This window comes from Rana temporaria, chromosome 4 (assembly GCF_905171775.1).
Source record: "Rana temporaria chromosome 4, aRanTem1.1, whole genome shotgun sequence".
Taxonomy (NCBI): Eukaryota; Metazoa; Chordata; class Amphibia; order Anura; family Ranidae; genus Rana; species Rana temporaria.
This window is the reverse complement of record NC_053492.1, coordinates 1995956-2020438: the sequence shown is the minus strand read 5'-3', so window position 1 is coordinate 2020438 and position 24483 is coordinate 1995956. Positions and strand designations below refer to the sequence as shown.

General features: G+C 46.8%; 1 protein-coding gene and 1 long non-coding RNA gene across 3 annotated transcripts; both read left to right on the top strand.

The window, feature by feature from the left end:
* Window positions 1-460: 460 nt before the first annotated feature.
* Window positions 461-23685, top strand: LOC120935217 (oocyte zinc finger protein XlCOF6-like; the record flags this gene model as incomplete). Its single annotated transcript, XM_040347383.1, has 3 exons — window positions 461-986; window positions 3460-4382; window positions 23098-23685. Coding segments are annotated over exons 1-3 (2037 nt in total), but the record flags the coding sequence as incomplete, so codon positions are not given.
* On the top strand, window positions 20278-20941 carry LOC120935822. Of its 2 annotated transcripts, none has more exons than XR_005748520.1 (3): window positions 20278-20306; window positions 20423-20520; window positions 20906-20941. It is a non-coding gene; the product is annotated as an uncharacterized LOC120935822 (long non-coding RNA). The 2 variants fall into 2 exon arrangements; XR_005748519.1 differs by lacking the exon at window positions 20906-20941 and adding an exon at window positions 20599-20638.
* Window positions 23686-24483: the final 798 nt, after the last annotated feature.

The window sequence follows — 24483 nt, the reverse complement described above, 5'->3', positions numbered from 1 at the left end:
AGAGGCAGAGGTGGAGCGATTTTTCACCCTCCTGTCCAGCCCCCTAAGAACCCATGACTCGCTAGTCAGGGTGGGAGGAAGACTGGGGACCTTTCTCCCACAATGGGAATCAATTTCCCCAAACCAGTTTGTCCTGGCGGTCATAAGAGGGGGATACCGACTGGAATTTTCATCGCCTCCCCCCCAGAGATACCTAGTCACCCATCTACCCAGGGACAAGGAGAAATCCGAAGCCTTGTTGGGAGCTCTAAGGGAGCTAGAGGATCAGAGTGTCATCCTCAGAGTTCCAAGGGCAGAGGAAGGAAGGGGATTTTATTCACATATCTTTGTGGTAAAAAAGCCCTCAGGGAAATACAGGTTAATCCTAAACCTAAAACCTCTGAACAGATCCATTTCATACAGGAAATTCCGCATGGAATCGATTTACACAGTCAGAGCCCTCCTTCCCCTCAATTGTTTCATGGTATCTCTGGACCTCAGAGACGCATACTTACACGTTCCGATCGCAGAGAGTTCTCAGAAATATCTGCGATTGGCCGTGGACCTAGAGGGAACGATTGTACACCTCCAGTTCCAGGCTCTGCCATTCGGGCTATCCTCATCGCCCCGGATTTTTACCAAGATCCTGGCAGAACCCATAGCGTTTCTGCGACTTCAGGGAGTATCCATCATAGCCTATCTGAACGACCTGCTTCTTTTCGCAGCCTCACCAGAGCAGCTATCCAGGGACCTGGAAGTGACCAAGAAGGTTCTAACGGACCTAGGGTGGTTACTGAACCTACAAAAGTCCAGTTTAAATCCATCACAACGGATCACTTACCTGGGATCACTTACCTATCTCTCAAGAGTGTTCCTCCCGGTAGAGAAAGTCAAGAAGTTGGACAGAGCAGTGGCTTCCCTCCAAAACAATCAACAGGTGTCACTAAGGTCCCTGATGTCAACGCTAGGTCTGTTGACATCTGCCCTCCCAGCCGTGCAGTGGGCAGGTATTCACTTTCGCCCGCTGCAGGCCTTCCTACTAAGGGTCTGGGATCACAGCCTAGAAGCCCTAGACTCCTTGATTCAAGTACCACTTCAGGTAAAAAGATCCCTCTGGTGGTGGAGAAAGGCCACCAACGTAACCCAAGGACGTCTGTGGATTATCCCGGTGTCTCGGGTGGTAACCACAGACGCAAGCGGCAAGGGCTGGGGAGCACACCTGGGATCCCTTCCAGCGCAGGGTACCTGGGGTCTCCAGGATCTGAAAAGATCTTCCAATTGGAAGGAGCTGAGGGCAGTGGGCCTAGCCCTCAGGTTCTTTCAGGAGGAACTCCAGGGGCACCACATTCAGGTGAGATCGGACAATTCATCGGCCGTAGCCTACTTAAACAAGCAGGGCGGCACGAGAAGCGAAAGTTTGTCGGTCCTGACAGCAGAGATTCTGGGCTGGGCCGAGATCCACACCCTCTCCCTTTCGGCGGTCTTTCTGAGGGGAGAAAGAAACGTGACAGCAGACTTCCTCAGTCGAAGGCAGCTGAGGGAGGGCGAGTGGACCCTCAACCAGGAGGTCTTTCATCTCCTGAACAAGAGATGGGGAACTCTGGAGGTGGACCTCTTCGCCTCAAGAGAAAATGCGAAGACCCCCTGTTTCTTCTCCCTGAACAAAGGAGAAGGAGCAAGGGGGGTGGATGCCCTGTCCCAAAGCTGGAAGTTCGGAAGATGCTATGCATTCCCACCTCCGGTACTTCTGCCAGCAGTTCTGAGAAAATTCCAATCAGAGCACACCTCTCTAGTCCTGGTAGCTCCTTACTGGCCCAAGAGGGCATGGTTCTCAGTCCTCAAACAGTTAGCGGCAGAACCACCCTTATTTCTACCTCAACGAGAGGATCTTCTATCACAGGGCCCAGTCCTATGCCCACAAGTTCACAGGCGGAGGCTAGCAGCGTGGCTACTGAAGAAGCCATACTAAGATCCAAGGGATTTTCCGAAGGTTTAATTGCCACCCTCCTTAATAGTAGAAAAAAGGAGACCCGCAAAATTTACAAGAAGGTTTGGCTTCGTTTCAACGAATGGTGTGTAAATTGCCCCTGTTCTGTACAGAGCCCCACGACTGTCTTAGAATTTCTTCAGTGTGGGGCAGATAAGGGTCTTTCAGTTAGCACCCTTAAAGGGCAGGTTTCGGCACTTACGGTGTATCTAGAAAAACCTCTGGCCACCAGTCCCTGGGTAGTCAGGTTCTTTAGAGCACTAACCAGACAGAGACCAGCTCGAGGTCCACCCTTCCCCAGTTGGGACCTGTCTCTGGTGTTGCGTACCTTAACTGGTACTCCCTTTGAGCCCTTAGATAATTGTTCTCTAAGGGATTTAACCTTAAAAACAGCTTTTTTGGTTGCAGTGACCACTGCTAGGAGGGTCAGCGAGCTAGAAGCTCTATCGATCAGACCCCCTTTTTGTGTTATTTTCCCGGATCGGGTCGTTTTCAAGACCGATCCAGCCTTTCTTCCTAAAGTGACTTCAAAGTTTCACAGGAGTCAAGATATAGTTTTACCCTCTTTTTGTTCCAACCCTTCGGGGGAAAGGGAACGACGTTTTAGTACGTTAGATGTTAGGAGAAGTATCCTACATTACTTAGAGGTGACTAAACCGTTTAGAAGGTCAGACTCACTATTTGTTTTATTTTCTGGAACCAGGAAGGGATGCAAAGCATCTAGGCGCACTATTGCCAGGTGGCTAAGACTAAGCATTGGGCAAGCATACACTTTGGCTGGTAGGGAAATCCCTACAGGAATAAAAGCACACTCCACTCGAGCGCTGGCAACCTCTCAGGCAGAAAGAGCTGGAGCAACGCCGGAACAGATTTGCAAAGCAGCAACATGGTCCAGCTACACCACCTTTGTTAAACACTACAGGGTGGACCTGGTTTCGGCAGGTGAGCAAGCCTTTGGGCGAAAGGTTTTGCAAGCCATAGTCCCACCCTAGTTGGTAAGTTCTCGATTATCCTCTCAATTGTGGGCTGTCCTGAAAGACGGGAGGGGAAAAATAGAGTTACGTACCGGTAACGTCTTTTCCAGTAGTCTTTCAGGACAGCCCTGGGTACCCACCCGAATAGAGGAAGTCTGATTTCAAGACCAGGACATGATGTTGATATGTAATAGTATGTTATTAACATGTTCTTGTGTCTCCCCAGCTGACCGGAGGTGCTCGTATAAAAACTGAGGTCTGGCAGGGGGAGTGAGAAATTTATGAAAGACTACTGGAAAAGACGTTACCGATACGTAACTCTATTTTTTATTTCTACTTTAGTAGATGGACGGGAGATGAGGAAAACCTCAGAGGATTGTCTCACTTTGTCTCCAGACTGTAAAGTAGAAGATGAGGACATCACACAGTATAGTCCAGGAGAAAACCCGACTACCTCAAATGTCCATCCGGCACCACAAAGTGTAGATGGACCATCGTATTACTCTTATCCTGAGGAACCTAAGACTGTGCGGGACGGTGCCGGACCATCGTATTCCTCTTATCCTGAGGAACCTCAGACTGTGCGGGACAGTGCTGTCCTTGCAACAGATGAGAAATTGTCCTGTCCCGAGTGCGGGAAGTGTTTCAGTTCCAAAAGCAATCTTAATGTGCATAAAAAATCTCACACAGGTGAGAAGCCGTATTCCTGTTCTGAGTGCGGAAAATCTTTTTCAGTGAAGTCCAGTCTTTCCATACATCAGAGAATACACACGGGGGAGAAGCCTTTTTCCTGTTCTGAGTGCGGGAAATGTTTTTCAAAGAAGTCCCATCTTTTCACACATCAGAGATCTCACACTGGGGAGAAGCCGTATTCCTGTTCTAAGTGCGGAAAATGTTTTTCAGATAAGTCCAGTCTTTCCACACATCAGAGATCACACACGGGGGAGAAGCCTTTTTCCTGTTCTGAGTGCGGGAAATGTTTTGCACATAGGTCCCATTTTTCCAAACATCAGAGATCTCACACGGGGGAGTGGCCTTTTTCCTGTTCTGAGTGTGGAAAATGTTTTTCAATGAAGTCCAGTCTTTCCACACATCAGAGATCTCACACGGGGGAGAAGCCTTTTTCCTGTTCTGAGTGCGGGAAATGTTTTTCGCAGATGTCCAGTCGTAACACACACCAGAGATCACACACGGGGGAGATGCCTTTTTCCTGTTCTGAGTGCGGAAAATGTTTTTCACATAAGTCCCATTTTTCCAAACATCAGAGATCTCACACAGGGGAGAAGCCTTTTTCCTGTTCTGAGTGTGGAAAATGTTTTTCAATGAAGTCCAATCTTTCCACACATCAGAGATTGCACACGGGGGAGAAGCCTTTTTCCTGTTCTGTGTGCGGGAAATGTTTTTCGCAGATGTCCAGTCGTAACACACATCAGAGATCTCACATGGTGGTGAAGTCACTTTCCTGAGTGAGGGAATTGTTCCTCACTGAAGTCCTGTCTTCCTGTACATCAGGGGTCCCACACAACCCTCGAGGTGTATTAGTGAGTGCGGGAAATGTCTTGTATATGAATGTTGCTGGACATGTGGGGAAGAAGCACACCCTGATATACACCTCAGATATACTCCATGGCTGATCTTTATCATGTAAGAAACAGTTCATAAGGAGATCAGAGATCACCAAAGACATGGATGAAGTGTTGTACAGTGTTGGTCATTGATAGCAGGATAAAAATAAAAATGGAGTCAATCTCTCTCATTGGCTGAGTACATTTTGTGGTGGAAGATTTCACAGACATTTAGGGATCTATTATAAAACAAATTGTAGAATGAATGTGACACGCGTTCCTCCAATCATGACACATATTGGATCATCGGCTCCATCTAGTGGCAAAATCTGCCCCTGTGGTTTTAATACCGACCATTGACGTAAAACAGAAAATACCACATTTGGCCATTAGATGGCGCTAAGTACCATAGAAATTATCTCCATCTAGTGGCCAAATGCAATAATTTCCATTGTAAATGGAAACCGTTCGACCAGCACAGCAAATATCCTAATAACATTCATCTTTCCCCATTCACACAGAAGGAATGTACATGGACTTTCCCCGGGGGAATTGCTATGCACATATTTTATGAATAGACCCCTAAATGTCAGGAGACGTTTATATAAAGATGGGAAGTATGGAGCAGATAAATGAATAGACCTCCTAGCAATGTTATTACCAGGCTGCAGCTAGGGGTAGCTCTAATGTGTGAGCACAGCAGAGTGATCCCATCTAGCTCACATTAATCCTTTCACTGTCAGAGATGTTTTTGCACATTTTGGGCCTGTTGATTAGATAAAACCCCCAAACAGATATTATCTGATAGCAGAGGCCCTGGAGAATAAAATGGTGGTGATTGTTAAGGTGTTCCTCGTACACAAATTTCCCCTTAATATCCGGGTTTATTTTCTCCTTTTCCCCCATTTTCTATGGTGTGATCTTTTCTAAAATACTTTGTTATAATAATGTAACACGTTGTGTATTGTATTGTACGACTCCACATTCCAGACAAGTCATTTTCCTGACCAATCGCATTTCTACCTTTTTACTATTTCCTGATTCTATGACTGTAATCTGTTTAAAAGTAAAATTATAATAAAAAATGGATGTGTGTGTCGGTAGTGTAAGGCTTGCTAGAGTTCCCCCATAATATCAATGCATTGTAAGGCTTGATAGAGTTCCCTCATAATATCAATACATTGTAAAGCTTGCTAGAGTTCCCCCATAATATCAATGCATTGTAAGGCTTGCTAGAGTTCCCCCATAATATCAATGCATTGTAATGCCGCGTACACACGATCACTTTTCGGCATGAAAAAAAATGACATTTTTAAAAAACGTAATTTAAAATGATCGTATGTGGGCTTTACATCGTTTTCCGTCTTCTGAAAAACGACAAAAAAAATTCGAACATGCTTCAATTTTTTATGTCATTTTATAAAATTTAATTTTTCGTGTTGTAAAAAATGATCGTGTGTGGGCAAAAACGATGTTTTAAACCCGCACATGCCCAGAAGCAAGTTATGAGACGGGAGCGCTCGTTCTGGTAAAAACTACCATTTAAAATGGAGTAAGCACATTCATCACGCTGTAACAGACAAAAAAGCGTGAATCGTCTTTTACTAACAAGTAACCAGCTAAAAGCAGCCTCAAGGCGAATAGAACTTCCCCTTTAGAGTGCCGTCGCTTTGTTCATCATTTTTCAAAAACGATGGTGTGTGGGCAACCTCATTTTTAATGATGAAGTTAGAAAAAATTTGTTTTTTTTTCATGATGAAAAATTACATTTTTTTTTCATGCCAAAAAATGATCGTGTGTACGGGGCATAAGGCTTGCTAGAGTTTCCCTATAATATCAATGCATTGTAAGGCTTGCTAGAGTTTCCCCATAATATCAATGCATTGTAAGGCTTGCTAGAGTTTCCCCATAATATCAATGCATTGTAAGGCTTGCTAGAGTTCCCCCATAATATCAATGCTTGTAGAGATGTATCCTTTAACCCAGAACCGTTAGGATTAATTACACAGAAGCTAGAAACAGCCTTGCAATATGTTATTGTGTACGTGAAATAGAACAAGTACATCTTGCATAACAAGATAGGGCATGCGTTAGAACAAGTCTTAGCTGGTTACATGCTCAGGAATGTTGTATAATTGTGACGTACTGTATTACTTGTATAAACTAATTACTTTACTACGATTGGCTGAACCAAGGGTGTTCTTTTCTTGTATGTTTTGAATAAGTGCAGTGCCCACGAGGAATAAAATTTTAGTTTTTGATTCACCATATCCCTGCGTGTGTCTTGACTAACCGATGCATCAGAGAGTCTCCAAACATCCAGAAGTCCTGAAGCCCGGGTCCAGTTGAACCACCAACCTCACAGGTGGAATGACAACAATTGCTGGTGGTGTTGTCACCTGTCACAGCAGTCACACCTGGTTTCCCGGCCAATGCACCAGATAAATGTTGCAGCAAAACGGCTCTTTGAGTTCTGGGAAACCAGGTATGGACTCCGGACATGGACTCCAGGAAAACAAACCTTTTATTTCACCAGGGAAATGACCCAGCACCGACTTCATGGTTCTGTGATTCCGACCGAACACGTTCTTGCAGCCGGTCTATAATCTCTCGGTCAAATGTTGCCTTTGGCCCATAGCAGGGCCAATCTTTTTCACACAATACATCTAATCTTTTAGGACTGAGTTTCAGTTTGCAGCCTTTGCAGAAACCCTTCTTAAAATGTGCGGTTAAACACTGTAAGGGGACAAAATGAATGACTGGTTTCCACCCATTATGCAGCCTACAGACACTTAGACAGACACAGAGGGTTGGGTAAGATTTTGAGAATCCGGTGATTGGTCTGAATTCTCAACACAAATAGGGTTACTACACAACACTTTCCCCTATCAGCGGCTGACGCGGTCTTCCGGGTGAGAAATGCGCTTGCACGGGGGGTCCACACTCACTTCGTTGCTGAGCAACGTCTCATACAGACACAATTCATACCAACCTCTACCACCCAATTGTTCTTGACTGAGTTCTGCCCGAGAAGCGCAAACCTTCCAATTGGTTTTCCTCGAGAGATGATCAGGCTCTCCTTCCCTCAAATATCGTTGAGAGGCCCCACCTGACTGATATCCCAAATCAAAAAGCAGAGATCTCACCTGTTCCTGACGTTGGAGCTCCAATTGTTTGGTTCCCGAGTCCGATTTGAGACAAGGTGGTCTTGGAGCAGACAATTGAGATGTAGCGTGGTCTCCCAGACAATTGGTCTGGGGGGGCGGGGCAACAGAGACAATGCGGCAACTCAAGAGGCTGTCTCCAGCAGGCCAGTCACCGTGGGTCTGGTGGAATGCCACCTGCCACACCTGGTTTCCTGGCCCCAGAGAAATGCACCCAGAGAAATGTTGCAGCAAAATGTATTTTTGAGTTCTGCGAAATCAGGAATGGACTCCAGACACGGACTCCAGGAAAACAAACCTTTTATTTCACCAGCAAAATGACTTCGCACCGACTCCTGCCAGAATGCCAAGTGGGCTCTTATAAGTGTTTACAACGTATATACACTGCTCAAAAACAATGGAAGGAACACTTGAAAACACATCAGATCTCAACAGGGAAAAATATCATGTTGGATATCTATACTGGTACGGACTGGGTAATGTGTTGGGATCAATACTGGTATGGACTGGATAATGTGTTAGGATCTATACTGGTATGGACTGGGTAACGTGTTGGGATCTATACTGGTATGGACTGGGTAACGTGTTTGGATCTATACTGGTATGGACTGGGTAATGTGTTAGGATCTATACTGGTATGGACTGGGTAACGTGTTGGGATCTATACTGGTATGGACTGGGTAACGTGTTTGGATCTATACTGGTATGGACTGGGTAATGTGTTAGGATCTATACTGGTATGGACTGGGTAACGTGTTTGGATCTATACTGGTATGGACTGGGTAATGTATTAGGATCTATACTGGTATGGACTGGGTAACGTGTTGGGATCTATACTGGTATGGACTGGGTAACGTGTTTGGATCTATACTGGTATGGACTGGGTAATGTGTTAGGATCTATACTGGTATGGACTGGGTAACGTGTTGGGATCTATACTGGTATGGACTGGGTAATGTGTTTGGATCTATACTGGTATGGACTGGGTAATGTGTTAGGATCTATACTGGTATGCAGTGGCGGCTGGTGGTGGCTCGCCTCTACTCTCTTCTGTCAGATGTGAGTGAGGAAATGTCGATAAATGTCTCTTCCTGTATACACTGTGATCAGCCGTTATTGGACACAGCTGATCACGTGGTAAAGAGCCTCTATCAGAAACTTTTTATTGAGATCGGTGTTTTGCGGTGTGTCAGACTGACACACAACAATAGCGATTATCACGCTGCGTGCCCCCATAGGGCACACGATCGAGGCTTATCCTGCTGGACATCATATGACGCCCAGTCAGGATGACTGAACCACTTCCCGGCCTTCATTTTGCTATAGGCCGGTTAGGAAGTGGTTAAAAAGCCTTCACAGGTCATCAGGTTAAAGGTAACTCTGAATAATGGGCCTAGAGTGCAGTGATCAGGAGTATATCATATACAGGGGTCAGGAGGAGAAAAGTCTCTCCTGTACGGTTCTCTCCTTGTCATATCGTAGAATGAAGCCGTATTGTTCTTTCAGTGTCATCATCCCGTGTTCTGTCCATTTCCACACCGACACCAACATCTCCTCCACCATCCCGCTGTATTTGTTGTCTCACCATGTTTCCAATGATGGAGATCCAGAGACTGACCGGAGTCTTCTCCATGTCACCAGACCACCTCTTCCTCTACTATTGGGGTGCTGGGCCTTTCTATGACTACTCAGGACACCAACCTCTTCTATAGGATTGTGAAAATTTCCATCCTATTTACTAAGAAGCTGAAGAAGATGTCCATGATGTAGATGAGGGTTACATATAGTATGAGCAGCATCACCCTTCACTCTGTAACCAAGACCTCATCTGGCAATGCCCAGAATTATACCAATTAGTCTCTGACCAATCTCACGGTTTGGATGGAATTTCTCCTTATATCAGTGGTCAGTGTAGTGGTCCCTTACATGGGAGAAGGACCCTCTTATATGTCATCAGTGGGAAGACTGGCCCCCCTTACAGATATTTGATGTCAGTTGTTACTGAGAGACAGAAATTGTCCATTGCTCAAGGAACCCCTAGAAACCTTTGGAGGAACCCTGGCTGAGAAAGGCTGGACTAGACAGTAATATATTTCTCTCCCCCTTGCATACCTCCCAACTTTGGAACATGGGAATGAGGGACACCTAGGGATAGAAAACACATGCGGAGTGCACCATGACAAAAATGTGTGTGGATAAAATGTGCTTAATTATGAGGTGGCTTAAAAAAGCATGGTTAAACAGAGACTTTGGGCCAGATTCACAAAGAGATACGACGGTGTATCTACAGATACACCATCGTATCTCTGACTTACACTGGTCCTATCTATGCGCCTGATTCATAGAATCAGATATGCATAGATAGGGCTAAGATCTGACTGTGTTACACTGTCGGATCTTTTTTTTTATTTAAAAATGGCGCCGGGGGCGTTCCCGCTGATTTACGATAAATAATATGTAAATCAGCGAGATACGCAAATTCACGAACGTACGCGGACCCGACGCAGTCTTCTTACAACGTTTCCGTAGCGGCTCTCCCTGTCGTATACTTACCCCTGCTTTTATCAGGCGCAGCCAATGTTAAGTATAGCCGGCGTTCCCGCGTCGAATTTGAATTTTCTAACGTCGTTTGCGTACGCCGATTCACAAACACGCGCGTCGCAAGTCACGCTCACGTCGAAACCACTGACGTCCTAGTGATGTCAGTGGGAGCAATGCACGCCGGGAAATTCCCCGGACGGCGCATGCGCATTTAAATCGGCGCGGGAACGCGCCTGATTTAAATAGTACACTCCCCCTAGCCACGGAATTTGAATTCCGCCGGGGGATTTAGGATCCGCCGCCGCAAGTTTGGAGGTAAGTGGTTTGTGAATTAGCCACTTGCCTCTCAAACTTGCGGGAGCGGATCTTAAATCACGTAGATCGAGCGGATCTATAGATCCGCTGATCTACGTGAATCTGGCCCTAAATGTGATGGCTGCATTGGTTTTCTTTTCCTTTCTTTTTTAGGCTTTCTTCTATTTTCATCTGATGATCCAGCTAGTACATCTGTTTTTCAAAAAAACAAGCTGTCCTGCAGATGTAGCAGTTAGTGTGTTGAGACAAACTATTTACCACTGACAGGGGTGCTTACAATGATCAGCTTTTATTTAATCTGTGTGCAACACCTTATAAAGTGTTAGTGTATCTAAATCTGCTAGTCCAGCTAACACTCCCCTCCCCCCAGACTGACAATGCTGCCATCCAAAGGTGCCCCCTGTGTTCCTTATTCCAGAGTGTAGGCACTCTAATACAGGAGGTGTGTTGCTGGCCAAATCACCAGGTGACAACAGAGGGGAAAAAAGCCTAAAAAGTAAAATTATTGCAGCCACCACATCTAATGATTGGTAACCTGGCCTGCAATATACATTTTTGGGGGTTAATACCGCTTTAAGTCTACATATGGTATATGGTGTACACAGTCTGCAGTCCTTGTACCCACAAAATACTCCCTCATTTCTGTGCTATGAGTGAGAGGCTCACTGACATAAACTTGCCATGTATACACTCAGATACAGACAAGGACTGGTGTATGCGACAAAAAACAACAAGAAACCGCGCTGGTATCCCCCCCCCTTCCGACCCCAGGCAGCAGCTGGCGTGCGAAAACACAAGACAAAAGAAACAAAAGAAAGCGCGGCTTTCTTTTGTTTATAAGGACTGGTGTATATTTAGTCCCCCTTCACTTCAGAAGTCCGACCTTTGACATCAGGTGTCCTCCTTCACATTAAACAAACCTCTTTTCACACCATGAGTCCCCTCCTTCATTCACATCAGCAGTTCCTCCTTACATCAGGAGTCCCTTCTTCAAATTATTGGTCCCCCTTTCATATCAGGAGTTCCTCCGTTCACATGAGGAGTGTCTTCCTTCACAATAAAATCCCCCAAATGGCAGAGTTCCCCTTTCACATCAGGAATCCCCTCTTGTATTAAGAGTCCCCCTTTAAATCAGGTGTTCCCCTTTCATATCAGAGTCCCCCTTTACAGTAGGAGTTCCGCCTTCACATCAGTAGCGGTCCTTTAAATTAGGATCCCCCTATACTTAACATCAGGATTTCCCCTTTCCCATTAGGGATTGGGACAGGGATCCTAAGCTTAGGATGTAGGGAGCTGAAAGGGAGATACTGCAGGCTGGATTATAATGTTACAGAAAGTGGAGAGAGTTGGGCTGTGGATGGGGAAATATCTAGGGAATGAAGGAGTCTATCAGGAATTAGTGGAAAGGGGGAATGTTGGTGACTGAACCAGAGTGCCTGTGAGAAGGGAGGTCTGATGTGTCAGGACAGGAATAATTTATGACTGAGAAGGAGAGATCTGTATTCAGATCGGAGATGCTCCTGATTGCAGAGAAAGGAGAATCGGAGGAGCTGGAGAATTAGTTGTGGGGAAGGAAAGCAGAGAACATATGTGGCTGAACCAGGATGGCAGGGAGGAGAGATTGTGCAGACCAAAGGATAATGGGGGGGGGGGTTGTACCATCCATTCTCCATCTAAAAATAATCATCTTGTCCCCTGTTACTACAAATACTCTCATCCTCAGAAAAATCACCTTTAATACTCTAACCCCCCCCCCCCCCCTAATTGTGTCCTAAGTGTCCCTAGAGCACTCTTCTCTCCCTCAGACACACAGACCTCAGATACAGCAGTGTCTTGTCCTTCTTCCTAGGCTCCTCCTCTAGACATGTCAGAGCCTAGGGGGGGAGCTGATTTTTAACCCTTTCTATGGGCAGCTGGGGGGAGAGATGCAGCTGCTGAAGAGGTATGGGAGCATGACTCACAATACACTACTGGCTGTCAGATCGGCACTTTACAGTTTCCTTACCTTTCCATTGCTGGGAGAAGATGGGGGATGGGTAAGCAACCTGTAAAGTTCCGATGTGACCGTGCCAATGCAGGAGTGCTACAGAAGCTACAAGCTGCAAAGGAATGAGAGCTCTCTCCTGCTCGCCTGATTTGACTTTTCACATTCAAGCTGACAGGAGTAGCGATGCCTCTGTCACTACTTCTGTCAGCCTTTGCAGCGGCATAAACACTCCTCCTGCCCCCCCCCCCCCAGATCACATGTTACAGTCACCCTCCTGCTTCCCCCTTGTCCCTGCTCTGTGCCACCGCCACTGCTGCCTGGAAAATTATGCCTGCAAAAACGATACCCCTTCCACGTACCTGGTTGATGGTTGGCTACGGTCCCTCACACACAGTCACCGACGGCTGCAGCTCTGCCTTTTGCCCTCAACACTTACAGAGGGAGTGAGGCAGACAGGCATCCCCTTCATATCACTCCGCCAGGGACAGGCTGGGGGCCAGAACTTTAAAATGACTGTCAGAAAATGCATCTCTAGCTGCCTCCACATCTACCTATAAAAAAAGAGTCCTCACTCTGCTACTGCCTCCTGGGGCCCCACTGATGGAAGGATGGGGCCCCAGCAAATGTTTTTTAATGATCAGTCAATCTAGGATTTTCTCACAAGCATTTCTCCTGCCTGTGCTGTGCAGAAGAGTGGCAGTGCAGGCAATGCGGGAAACAGGTCAGCTGAGCGGGACTACGGGACATAAGTCTGAATTCGTGGCTGTCCCACAGAATCCGGGACTGTTGGGAGGTATGACCAAGGTAATGTGTAACAATCCTTGGTAGGGGTGAGAGAAGACCCCATGCCATTCCTCCAAGTCCCGTACCTGTGAGAGGTCTCTCTCCCATTCCACCATATATAGGGGCTTAGTGAGATCAGCGGATAGTGACTTGTAGATCACAGATATTCCCCCCTCTACTCCATGGTCTGGTCACACCATTGTTCATAGGCCGTGATTCTGGGGGGTTCGGGTTTAGTCCCCCATAAAGAGTGTAAAAATGGGAGATCTGGAGAAATCTGAGCTTCTCTGTCAGGGACATATCCAGTCTACTTATACATGTAGCGCTGCCCCCTCAGGAGCCGCTGGTTGTTTTGGGATTGACGTATTAAGTTACCTCTTATCGTTGTCTAGGGTGATTGTAGTGAGTAGAGCAGTAAACAAATGTCCAATCAGTGAGTAAGATTTTCTGAATGCTTTATTTCTCAGCCCAACACGACCAACATCAACACGAGGTAGAGAGAAAAGGTTGATGAAATAAGAGAACTTTGCAGTATCAGGCCTGGATATGAAAAGAGCAATCCTGCTCTCAGTAGTAGTAGATACAATTCGTCACCACTCTAGCCAGAGTGGGTGAAGTGCCCCCGGAAAAACTTCTGCCACAAGTCTGGCAGCCAAAGTGTCACTTTTGAAGTTGCTGGGAAAAACAGGCCTCTGCCACCGGCCTGGCTCTAGTGAGGCCTCTGCCACAGGCCTAGAACTTGGATGAGCTGAATAGTTGAGCTTATCCTCCCAGTAAATTGTGCTTGGGGTCACTGAATGACAGTACTGAGGTTATCTGTCAGTGTTCGGTCACCCAGATCCCTGATGGTTCGTTCAAGCTTCTCAGACAACCTGCCTCTGGGTTCTCCTTGAGCCGATCCCCCACCGCACAGCACGTAGCTTGGGATCTCTTCAGTAGAGTTGGGGACCCAGTAAGTCACTGGGGCCCCTGGTAGCATCAGTTGCTCCAGGCCATGAGGGCCCAGAGTCAGGAACTTTGCGCTGCACGCGACCCCAGGCCATGTGGGCCATAGTGGTGGGGCCCGCGATGTGCGCACACCCTAAAGGTGGGTGCCACACCCGGAACCAGGAACCCGCGAAGAACCAAAGAACAATGGCGTCTGCCACAGATATACCCTCCCCCAGCATGCCCCGCGAGGGAAAACTCCTCTAATTGGATGCGGGGGGAAAAGTGGCTCTGTCAAAACCCCTCTAGCGCCAACTGTCGCCCAGGGATGGGATCGCATCCCTGGAGCGCAGACTGACCCACAGGACAGTTCAGGAATGACAGCAGCCCAAATTCAGCACAATTAGGAATGAGAGCAACTTATCTCTCTGATTCCCCCACTAACTTTAGCGTAGTGCCCATACTGAAAGTAAGGGGGCGCTACATACAAAAGCTCAGAGAGATCGCATCTGAAGACTTGGAAAGTGACCAATCCTATACAAGCCTTTGTTCAGCCGCCATGTAAAAGCTTTGATGTCCATCCCTGGAGGAAATTGAGGTTATGAAACAGATGGGCTAATGGGTGACTATCAGAGACCAACTCTGGGTGACCTCTAAGTCCCCCCCATAGGGTTACTGAATGAGAGAGAGTTGGAGGTAAGATAGAGGGACAAGGAGGACACCACATTAGGTAGTCCAGAGTGACCTGGGGATCCGCCTGTCATTCCATATCCACCCAATCGGGTTCAGTAACTCTGGAATATATGATTGAGATCTGGGCTAGTTGAGCGGCTTGATAGAACCGTAATAGGTTTGGTGACCAAGACCACCTTTATCACGAGCGTGAAATAGACCCTCTTAGACACTCTGCCTTCCAAACCCCAGATGAGGTCAGGAATGTCGGCCTGAAAATGCTGTAGATGGTGATTAATTATAGGGAAGGGTAGAGAGCGGGAGAAGTATAGTACATGGGGGAGGAAAGTCATCTTATTGGAATGACCCAACCTCACCAGGACAGGTGGAGCTGTGCCCATGTAGATCTTCTTCTGATTTCTTATATATCGGGGGGGGGGGGTTGGCTGTATACAGTTGGTCTATGCTGGCGGCTAGATTCACCCCCAGGTAAGGAATGACTGAATCACTCCAAGTGAAGTCAAAATGATCATTCAAGTGTTTTTGTGATATTTAATTCCTGCCATGTGGACATGTTGGAGTACAGACCAGAGAGCGCTCCGTGCTCCAAACTGTGCCAGCTGCAGTGTAGCCACGGCCTTCTTCCACCTCTTACACACGTGATGGTGAGGGCGCCCCTTAGTGGTGATCTTTATTGATTTGTGGATTTTTTGTTTTTAGAAACATTTAGTTAATTGAAGTAGATGCAAAGTGGAAGCAGTGGACTTGCAGAGAACACTATATTGAGCACAAAATATTGTATGATTACATGAATATACACAGATTTTTAGTTTATGTAATATAGCAGCAATATTATAAGATTCAAGAAGTAGGTGTAAAGTGGAAGCAGTGGATCTGCAGAGAACATCATCCTGAGTACAAAGCTCTTTATGTTGTATATGAATTTGCACATGGATCAGATTACTTCATTGATTGATAAACACCATAAGATGAATGAAGTAGGTGTAAAGTGGAAGCAGTAGATCTGCAGAGAATATTATTGGGGCCCCTAGCACTTTATATATGAATGTCTCCACATATTTTAGTGTATTTGTGATAATTGATGGGCGGCACACACAATAGGACAGCGCTGTGACACATAATGCTCTTCTAGGTGATAAAGGGAAGACTTACCTTTGTTACAGCAGCAGTCCGGTAGAAGTTATTTCTGGAGGTATTTGAGTTGTTACACATAGCGCAGGTTTTTTTCTATTTATATTGGGGACATAATTGCCCAAATCTGGGGATCAGGAGCCATTTCCACCCTTTACTCTCGGCTGGGGTTCTTTGTATCCATATAACAGATGTTCTACATGACTAAATCTCACATCAATTTTACTGCAAAATCAAAGGGGCCAAAATGTCTCCCCCCCTCCCCCGAGCAGTAATATATTTCTATCCCCCTTGGTGGGAGTGGAGATGACCCATCTATAAGGATATACAGTACATACACACACAGCACAAGGACGTGTTCACACTACGAGATGTTTCTGCAGTTCCTCTGAGATCCACAAGATGGCAGACAGGAAGTCTCTATGGAAGACAGGAAGTGATGTCAGGTACACACAGGAAGTTTCGGGTGAGAGTTGAGTCGGGAAGAAGTAGTGAGGAGACATTGCTGGAAGTGGCAGCAGAGGAGGTAATAAGATCTTATCTTCTATTTACACCCAGTAACCCCGTCATGTCCGTCCTCTTCCTCCATAGTCACTGTGACGTCTTTTATCTCCAGCAGATGATGATACGCACATATATAGGGCCAGATTCACAAAAGAGATACGATGGAGTATCTCAGATCCCCCATCGTATCTCTGACTTACACTGGTCCTATCTATGCGCCTCATTCATAGAATCAGATACGCATAGATAGGGCTGAGATCCGACAGTGTCACACTGTGTTACACTGTCGGATCTTTTTTTTGATTTAAAAATGGCGCCGGGGGCGTTCCCGCTGATTTACACTGAATAATATGTAAATCAGCGAGATACGCGAAATTCACGACCGTACGCGGACCCGACGCGGTGTTCTTACGTCGTTTCCGTAGCGCGGTACCCGTCGTATACTTACCCATGCTAAAAGCAGGGGTAAGTATTGTTAAGTATGGCCGTCGTTCCCGCGTCGATTTTGAAATTCCCTACGTCGTTTGCGTACGCCGATTCACGAACACGCGCGTCGCAAGTCCCGCTCACGTCGCAACCACTGACGTCCTATTGACGTCAGTGGGAGCAATGCACGCCGGGAAATTCCCCGGACAACGCATGCGTATTTAAATCGGCGCGGGAGCGCGCCTGATTTAAATATGACACTCCCCTAGCCGCGGAATTTGAATTCCGCTGGGGGAGTTAGGATCCGCCATCGCAAGTTTGGAGGTAAGTGTTTTGTGAATTTGACACTTTCCTCACAAACTTGCGAGGGCGGATCTTAATTCACATAGGTTACACGGATCTAAAGATCCGCTAACCTTTGTGAATCTGGCCCATAGTGTGGAGACCTTCATTAACCCCTTCAGGGGGGAATTAGTTGATGATTCCCTCATCCACACATTGGAGGGGGATGGGGGAATCCTCCCCGCTGCACTATTGTATTCTGACAATGGGGGGCACTCCTCCGCTCTCAGAATACACAGATCAGTGATGAAGCTATTGGCTGCAGCCACTGATCGAGTGACTTTTATCCCGCAGTGACCACACATGGATGGAAATGTGAACGATCCCTGCTGAACCAGCTGAATTTCCATGTATCTAGGGTCACCTGAAGTCAGGGCACAAATCCCAGGTCACCATGGTGACTAGAAATGGCGTCCTGGCCCCTGGGCTCTTGTCAGCCCATTCTCACTGTTGGTCTGAATAATGTTTCTGCCTGAAACCTGGACACATTATTCAGACAGGAATGTGGCTCAGAGCGGGGCCAGGTGGGAGGGTGAGGGGGGAGGAGGAGGCACCCAACCTGTGAAGTCAGGGGAGGACTGGGCAGGACAGCGGCATGAGAGGACTCATCTCACTGATCTCCCGCTGCCGATCTTTCTGTGGCCGCATTACTGTCACCATCGGCTCCTGCTCCCCCCACAGCTGCCTGGGTCCCTGCAGAGCCCTCCGGCAGAACAGAGAGGAAGGAGCGGGACCGAATCTCCAACATGGCGTCGCCTCGGCAATGCCACAAAGATCCCCACAAGGTGCTGAGAAACAGGACTACAGAGTCCTTACAGTAGTAACCAGGACAAGCCTGCAAAGCAGCCAGCTAAGAGACCAGCCAGGGAGGGACATGCTGCTTTATGTACACAAGATGTCCTCTCCATCCACTCTGCTCTCACACACTGCTGGGGGAGATGTACAGGACATGCAGGAGGACACAGGGGAGGGGGATTGTATTACTGTCCTACATTCTGCACCCCATGTCCTGTGTTCTGCACCCTTCTTCTGCATCCCATGTCCTGCAGTGACCTCCAACCTGCACCCCTTGTCCTGTGCTTTTTACCTTGCACCATATGTCCTGTACCACATGTCCTGCACCCTGTACACTTCCCCTGCACCCCATGTCCCGCACCCTTCTCCTGTACCCCATGTCTTGCGTTCTGTACCCTGCTCCCCATGTCCTTCACCCTCCTCCAATATCCTGCTCCCCATGTCCTGCATTGTGCACCCTGTACCAAATGTCCTGCATCCCTCTCTGACACACTATACCCCGTGTCCTGCATTCTGCACCCTGTTCCCCACGTCCTGCATTCTCTACCCTGTACCCTTCCACTGCATCCCATGTCCTGCGTTCTGCTCCCTTCTCCTGCATCCCATGTCCTGTGATGACCTACACCATTCTCCGGTACCCTGCACCCCATGCCCTGTATTCTGCACCCCTGCAGTGACCTACACCCTTCTCCAGGACCCTTCACCCCATGCCCTGTGTTCTGCACCACATGTCATGCATCCATCTTATGCACCCTGTACGCCATGTCCTACATTCTGCACCTCACACATTACTTGCCTGGCCCCAGATGCTGACAAGCCACACTGCTCTAAAAAACGAAACAAAAAACTGTCTCCTAACTTTTTATGCTGGCTGCTAAATTTAAAGCAAATTTGTCAAGCCACACCTTAAGTGACTTCCTCCCCTCCCCCTCATCTCCTTCATTATGTAAGTCATGGTGAGATAATCTCCCATTGGCTGAGCAATATTCTCATTTGTCTCTGAGCTCCTTCTTGCTATTCCTTGTCCTGCCTGTTGTTTCCTTGGATTGATTTTCTGTGTAGTGACCCCGGCTTCATCTCTTGGATGCGCTTGTCTGTTGCTTGTCCTGACCTTTATCCTGATTCCTGGATCTCCTCCTCTTCTCTCCTCCATATCCTCTTACACAGCTTTTCTCCACATCTGCAGTGACCCTGGGGGGTGGAAACTTGGCACCGGCACTCAGCAAAATCCATCCCCACCATTAGGAGCTCTGGAGAAAATTGTCTGGTGTGTACACTTGGTTCCCCTGCATGTCACCTGATCACACGAGGGCTTACATTCACAGATTCCTGACAGATTTCTGTATGGTAAAGGTCAAAGTTCACTCTTCAGTTTAGGAGAAGTAGGACGCACCCAGGAACAATGATTGGGTTTGCACAGGAGCCTAATATAGAGGACCCCTCAAATCTCCCCATCCAAATGTCCCTCCATCCAGAGCCTATATGTCCTATGACATCACACTGACCTCACAGCTCCTCCTCCCAATGTCCCTCCATCCAGAGTCAGAGAATACTATGACATCACACTGACCTCACAGCTCCTCCTCCTAATGTCCATCTATCTGGCTTTTTTTCTGGTGCTCTTAGGATGTAGGCAGACCCTTGGCATCCTCACTTGCAAAGTGGGACTGTTGGTCTTGCATTGTATGTACTGACATCATAATTCCTGATACAAGCTTTTATCCTGCATAGTGTGGGGGTCCTGTGTGGGTAAATGATATCTCAGTCTGAAGTGGGGCTTTAATAAAATGGAAACCTGAATGGTAAGGTGAGGAGGATTCTGGGAACATTGATTGATTTTGCTATTTGTGTTTAGATCTAGAGTTTTCCTCCTGTGAAGTCTGGAGATCATATGACCATCACATTGCCTCCACCTCCCTCCCTGATAGAATAGAGAAATACAAAGAAGATTCTAGAAGTCACCAGAGAGATGATGGAGGAGAGGTGAGCGGTGCCGGGAATTCTGGGACATTATCCAGTAACAGACAAGGGATGTGTCTGGATGGTGACTGTATCATTGTGTGTGTCAGGTTCCTATAAGGTGTCAGGATGTCACTGTCTATTTCTCCATGGAGGAGGGGGAGTATTTAGAAGGACACAAGGATCTCTTCAAGGACGTCATGATGGACAATCAGCCGTCCCTCACATCACCGGGTAAGAGGAGACTTTATTGTAAAGGAGAGAGCAGTACGGAGGCTCCACCTAGATCCCCCATCATCTGATAAACACATAGAAACAATGTATTCAGTCAGTGTGTGTGTTTCCTACAGATGGATCCAGTAATGGGAACCCACCAGAGAGATGTCCCCGTCCTCTGTATTCTCGGGGTTCCATACAGGAAGGTCACAACATCCCCCACCATCATCAGGTAGATGAGGAACAACCACTGATAGTATCATTATTATCTGCATTGTTACCATTGATGTCATTTTTATTCTATATTCAGAGTGGAGACCTGAGAGATTCTAAAGTTGAGGTTAAAGAAGAGATAAAAGAGGAGGATGATGAGGGTGGGGTGATGGAGGAGTCAGAGTCTCTAAAAGAACACAAAGATCTGTACCAGGACACCATGGTGGAGTCATCCAGCTACACAAACCCACCAGAGAGATTTCCCCGTCCTCTGTATTCCCAGGATTCCACACAGGAAGGTCACACCATCCCCCACCATCATCAGGTAGATGAGTGACAATTATTGGTAGTTCCGATTTATACACAGCATGTTTGTTACAATGAATGTTTTATTATATATTCAGAGTGGAAACCTAGGGGATGATAATATTGATGTTAAAGAAGAGTATAAAGAGGAGGATGAGGAGTATGGAGTGATGGAGGAGTTTTCAGAAGGACACAAGGATATGATGGAGCCACCTAATACCAGGAACCCACCAGAGAGATGTCCCCGTCCTCTGTATTCCCGGGATTCCACACAGGAAGGTCACACCATCCCTCTTTATTTAAAGGTTGGTGGGACGGAGCATCTAGAACATGGACTTGAGTAGACAAGGGGATTTATTTATGTGATGTCACAATAATAAAGCTTATATCTTACAGATGATATTCTCTCTCATTTTCTTGATTTAGAGTGGAGATCCAATCGATATAGAATTTGAGGTTAAAGCAGAAGAAGAAGAAGAAAAGAGGTATGTGAGGGATGATCAGCAGTCTATGGAGGAGGATGGAATAACGGGGACATTTATAGAGGAGGACACTCCTACAGAGATCAGCACAGGTGGGTCATTAACACTAAATACATTCCTCCACCCATACTGCTCACTGATTGGTCCAGAGTAGAGTGGGGACTGGGTGATATCAGCCTGTAATCCCCTGGTCACTCTCCTGAGCTGTGTTCCCCATCCTGTATTCCTGTATTTCTCTCGGATAATCTTCCTTCTCTGTGCTGCAGACACAATTTATGTCTCTAGACTGGATTTATGGAGATTCTGGGGATCAGCTGGCAGCAAAAGGTTGATTTTCACCATAGATGTTGCTCTACCTAGGCGCTTTGGGCATGTGCTTTGGGTCTTCTACCCCATACCCGGGTCTAGCATGATCTCTGAGGCCCTGTACACACGATCGAACATATCTGCTGAAACTGGTCCGCAGACCAGTTTCAGCGGACAGATCCGACCGTGTGTACAGCCTAGCAGACAAAAGTTTTAAAGCATGCTTTAAAACGTATCTGCTGGAAACCCGTCCGTCCGACATGTCCGCTGGTTAGTACGCTTAACCAGCGGACCGAAATCTCCCGCATGTGCCGAATGGATTAGACGCATGCGTGGAAGCATTTTACTTCCTGGTTTGCGGACGTGGCGGCGTCACCGCGCTCTCTGTCCGCGGGGATTTTGGTTTGATGGTGTGTACAACCATCAGACCAAAACCTCCTAGCAGACATGTCCGATGAAAACGGTCCGCGGACCGTTTTCATCGGAAATGTTCGAGCGTGTGTACAGGGCCTGACAGAACAATTCTCCCAGGATCACTTGTTCTGTTGTCTGCTGGCTGTGCCGGGTGGAGGGATATGTCTGTATAGTCTCAGACCCAAGTCACTGAGTGCAGTCTCAGGAGATGGGAAGCAGCGGTGTGGGATCTCTGCAACTTGTCTCATGTAAAACATTTAAGCTTCCACTGAATACCAATATTATAAGTCCTGACCCTTACACTATATACTCTATATTGTACATTACATACTCCTGACCCCTGCACTATATACTCTATGTTGTACATTACATACTCCTGACCCTTACACTATATACTCTATATTGTACATTACATACTCCTGACCCCTGCACTATATCCTCTATGTTGTACATTACATAATTCTGATACTATATAGTCCTATCTGTTGTATCTTATACAATATGTTGTACATTACATAGTCCTGACTTCTGCTCTCTTCCCTCTACCCACTGCTATATATACACATAATATGTATTCTCTTTTGTTACACCCATTTTCTACCAGCTGGACATTTTATATCTGATCAGATTGGAGCACAGCAGGAACCAATCAGCTCACGTCTAGTAATAATCTTTGTATTTCTATTTTAGTAGATGGACGGGAGATGAGGAAAACCTTAGAGGATTGTCTCACTTTGTCTCCAGACTGTAAAGTAGAAGATGAGGACATCACACAGTATAGTCCAGGAGAAAACCCGGCTACCTCAAATGTCCATCCGGCACCACACAGTGTAGATGGACCATCGTATTCCTCTTATCCTGAGGAACCTCAGACTGTGCGGGACGGTGCCGGACCATCGTATTCCTCTTATCCTGAGGAACCTCAGACTGTGCGGGACGGTGCCGGACCATCATATTCCTCTTATCCTGAGGAACCTCAGACTGTGAGGGACGGTGCCGTCCTTCCAATAGAGAAGAGGTTTTCCTGTTCTGAGTGCGGGAAGAGTTTCCCTTCTAAATCTCTTCTTAATGTGCATAAAAGATCTCACACTGGGGAGAAGCCGTATTCCTGTCCTGAGTGTGAGAAATGTTTTTCACAGAAGTCCAATCTTTACAAACATCAGAGATCTCACACAGGGGAGAAGCCGTATTCCTGTCCTGAGTGTGGGAAATGTTTTTCACGGAAGTCCCATCTTGACACACATCAGAGATCTCACACAGGAAAGAAGCCGTTTTCCTGCCCTGAGTGCGGGAAATGTTTTTCAGATAAGTCCAGTCTTTACATACATCAGAGATATCACACAGGGGAAAAGCCGTATTTCTGTCCTGAGTGCGGGAATCGTTTTTTAGTGAAGTCCCATCTTAAAACACATCAGAGATCTCACACGGGGGAGAAGCCGTATTCCTGTCCTGAGTGCGGAAAATGTTTTTCACAGAAGTCCAGTCTTTCCACACATCAGAGATCTCACACGGGGGAGAAGCCGTATTCCTGTCCTGAGTGCGGGAAATGTTTTTCACAGAATGCCAGTCTTTACAAACATCAGAGATCTCACTCGGGGGAGAAGCCGCATTCCTGTCCTGAGTGTGGGAAATGTTTTTCGGTGAAGTCCAATCTTTACAGACATCAGAGATCTCATAGGGGGGAGAAGCCACTTTCCTGTCCTGAGTGAGGGAATTGTTCCTCACTAAAGTCCTGTCTTCCTGTACATCAGGGATCCCACACAATCCTTGAGGTGTATTTGTGAAAAAAGAAAGAGGTAAACTGCGCTAATGTGAACAAAAGTCGTGTATGCACAGATAAATGTAGGTTGCTAATGAAGCAAATGTAAAGCTGCGACTTGCTGTATAACATCAAACAGTGATCAAAAGTGGGAATGGAAAAAAAATTGCGCTAAACCTCATAGTGAAATAGATGTGTAAACATACCAATGAAGACAAATTAGCACTCAGATCTGCTTACCAGATCCTGTTGGTCCCTTAATTACAGGGGACCCCAGATCGCATGTAGATGTACAACACACTGCTGGGCTTATCTGGATACAAGCAGCCTCATATAGATCATAGCCTTGTTAAATCTTCCAAAGCAGTGGAGACCACGTTTACATATATAGAAAGAGACTAGGAGATCTCGATCGTGTAAAACCTTTTAAAATGTAATAAATAAAAAAGTGCATGCTATACACTCACAATTTTCCAATGGATAAAAAGCCTTAAGTCCATTGTCACGGCCGGAGACATACAGACAGACCCGTCCGTGTTGGGAGTCTGAGCAGTCCTGGAGGGTGATGCCAATGTGCCACTCGTTCCGCCCTACTAGTTTCGTGAAAATATACGTCTTCAAGGGGCACTTGAAGACGTGATTTTTCACGAAACTAGTAGGGCGGAACGAGCGGCACATTGGCATCACCCTCCAGGACTGCTCGGATTCCCAACAT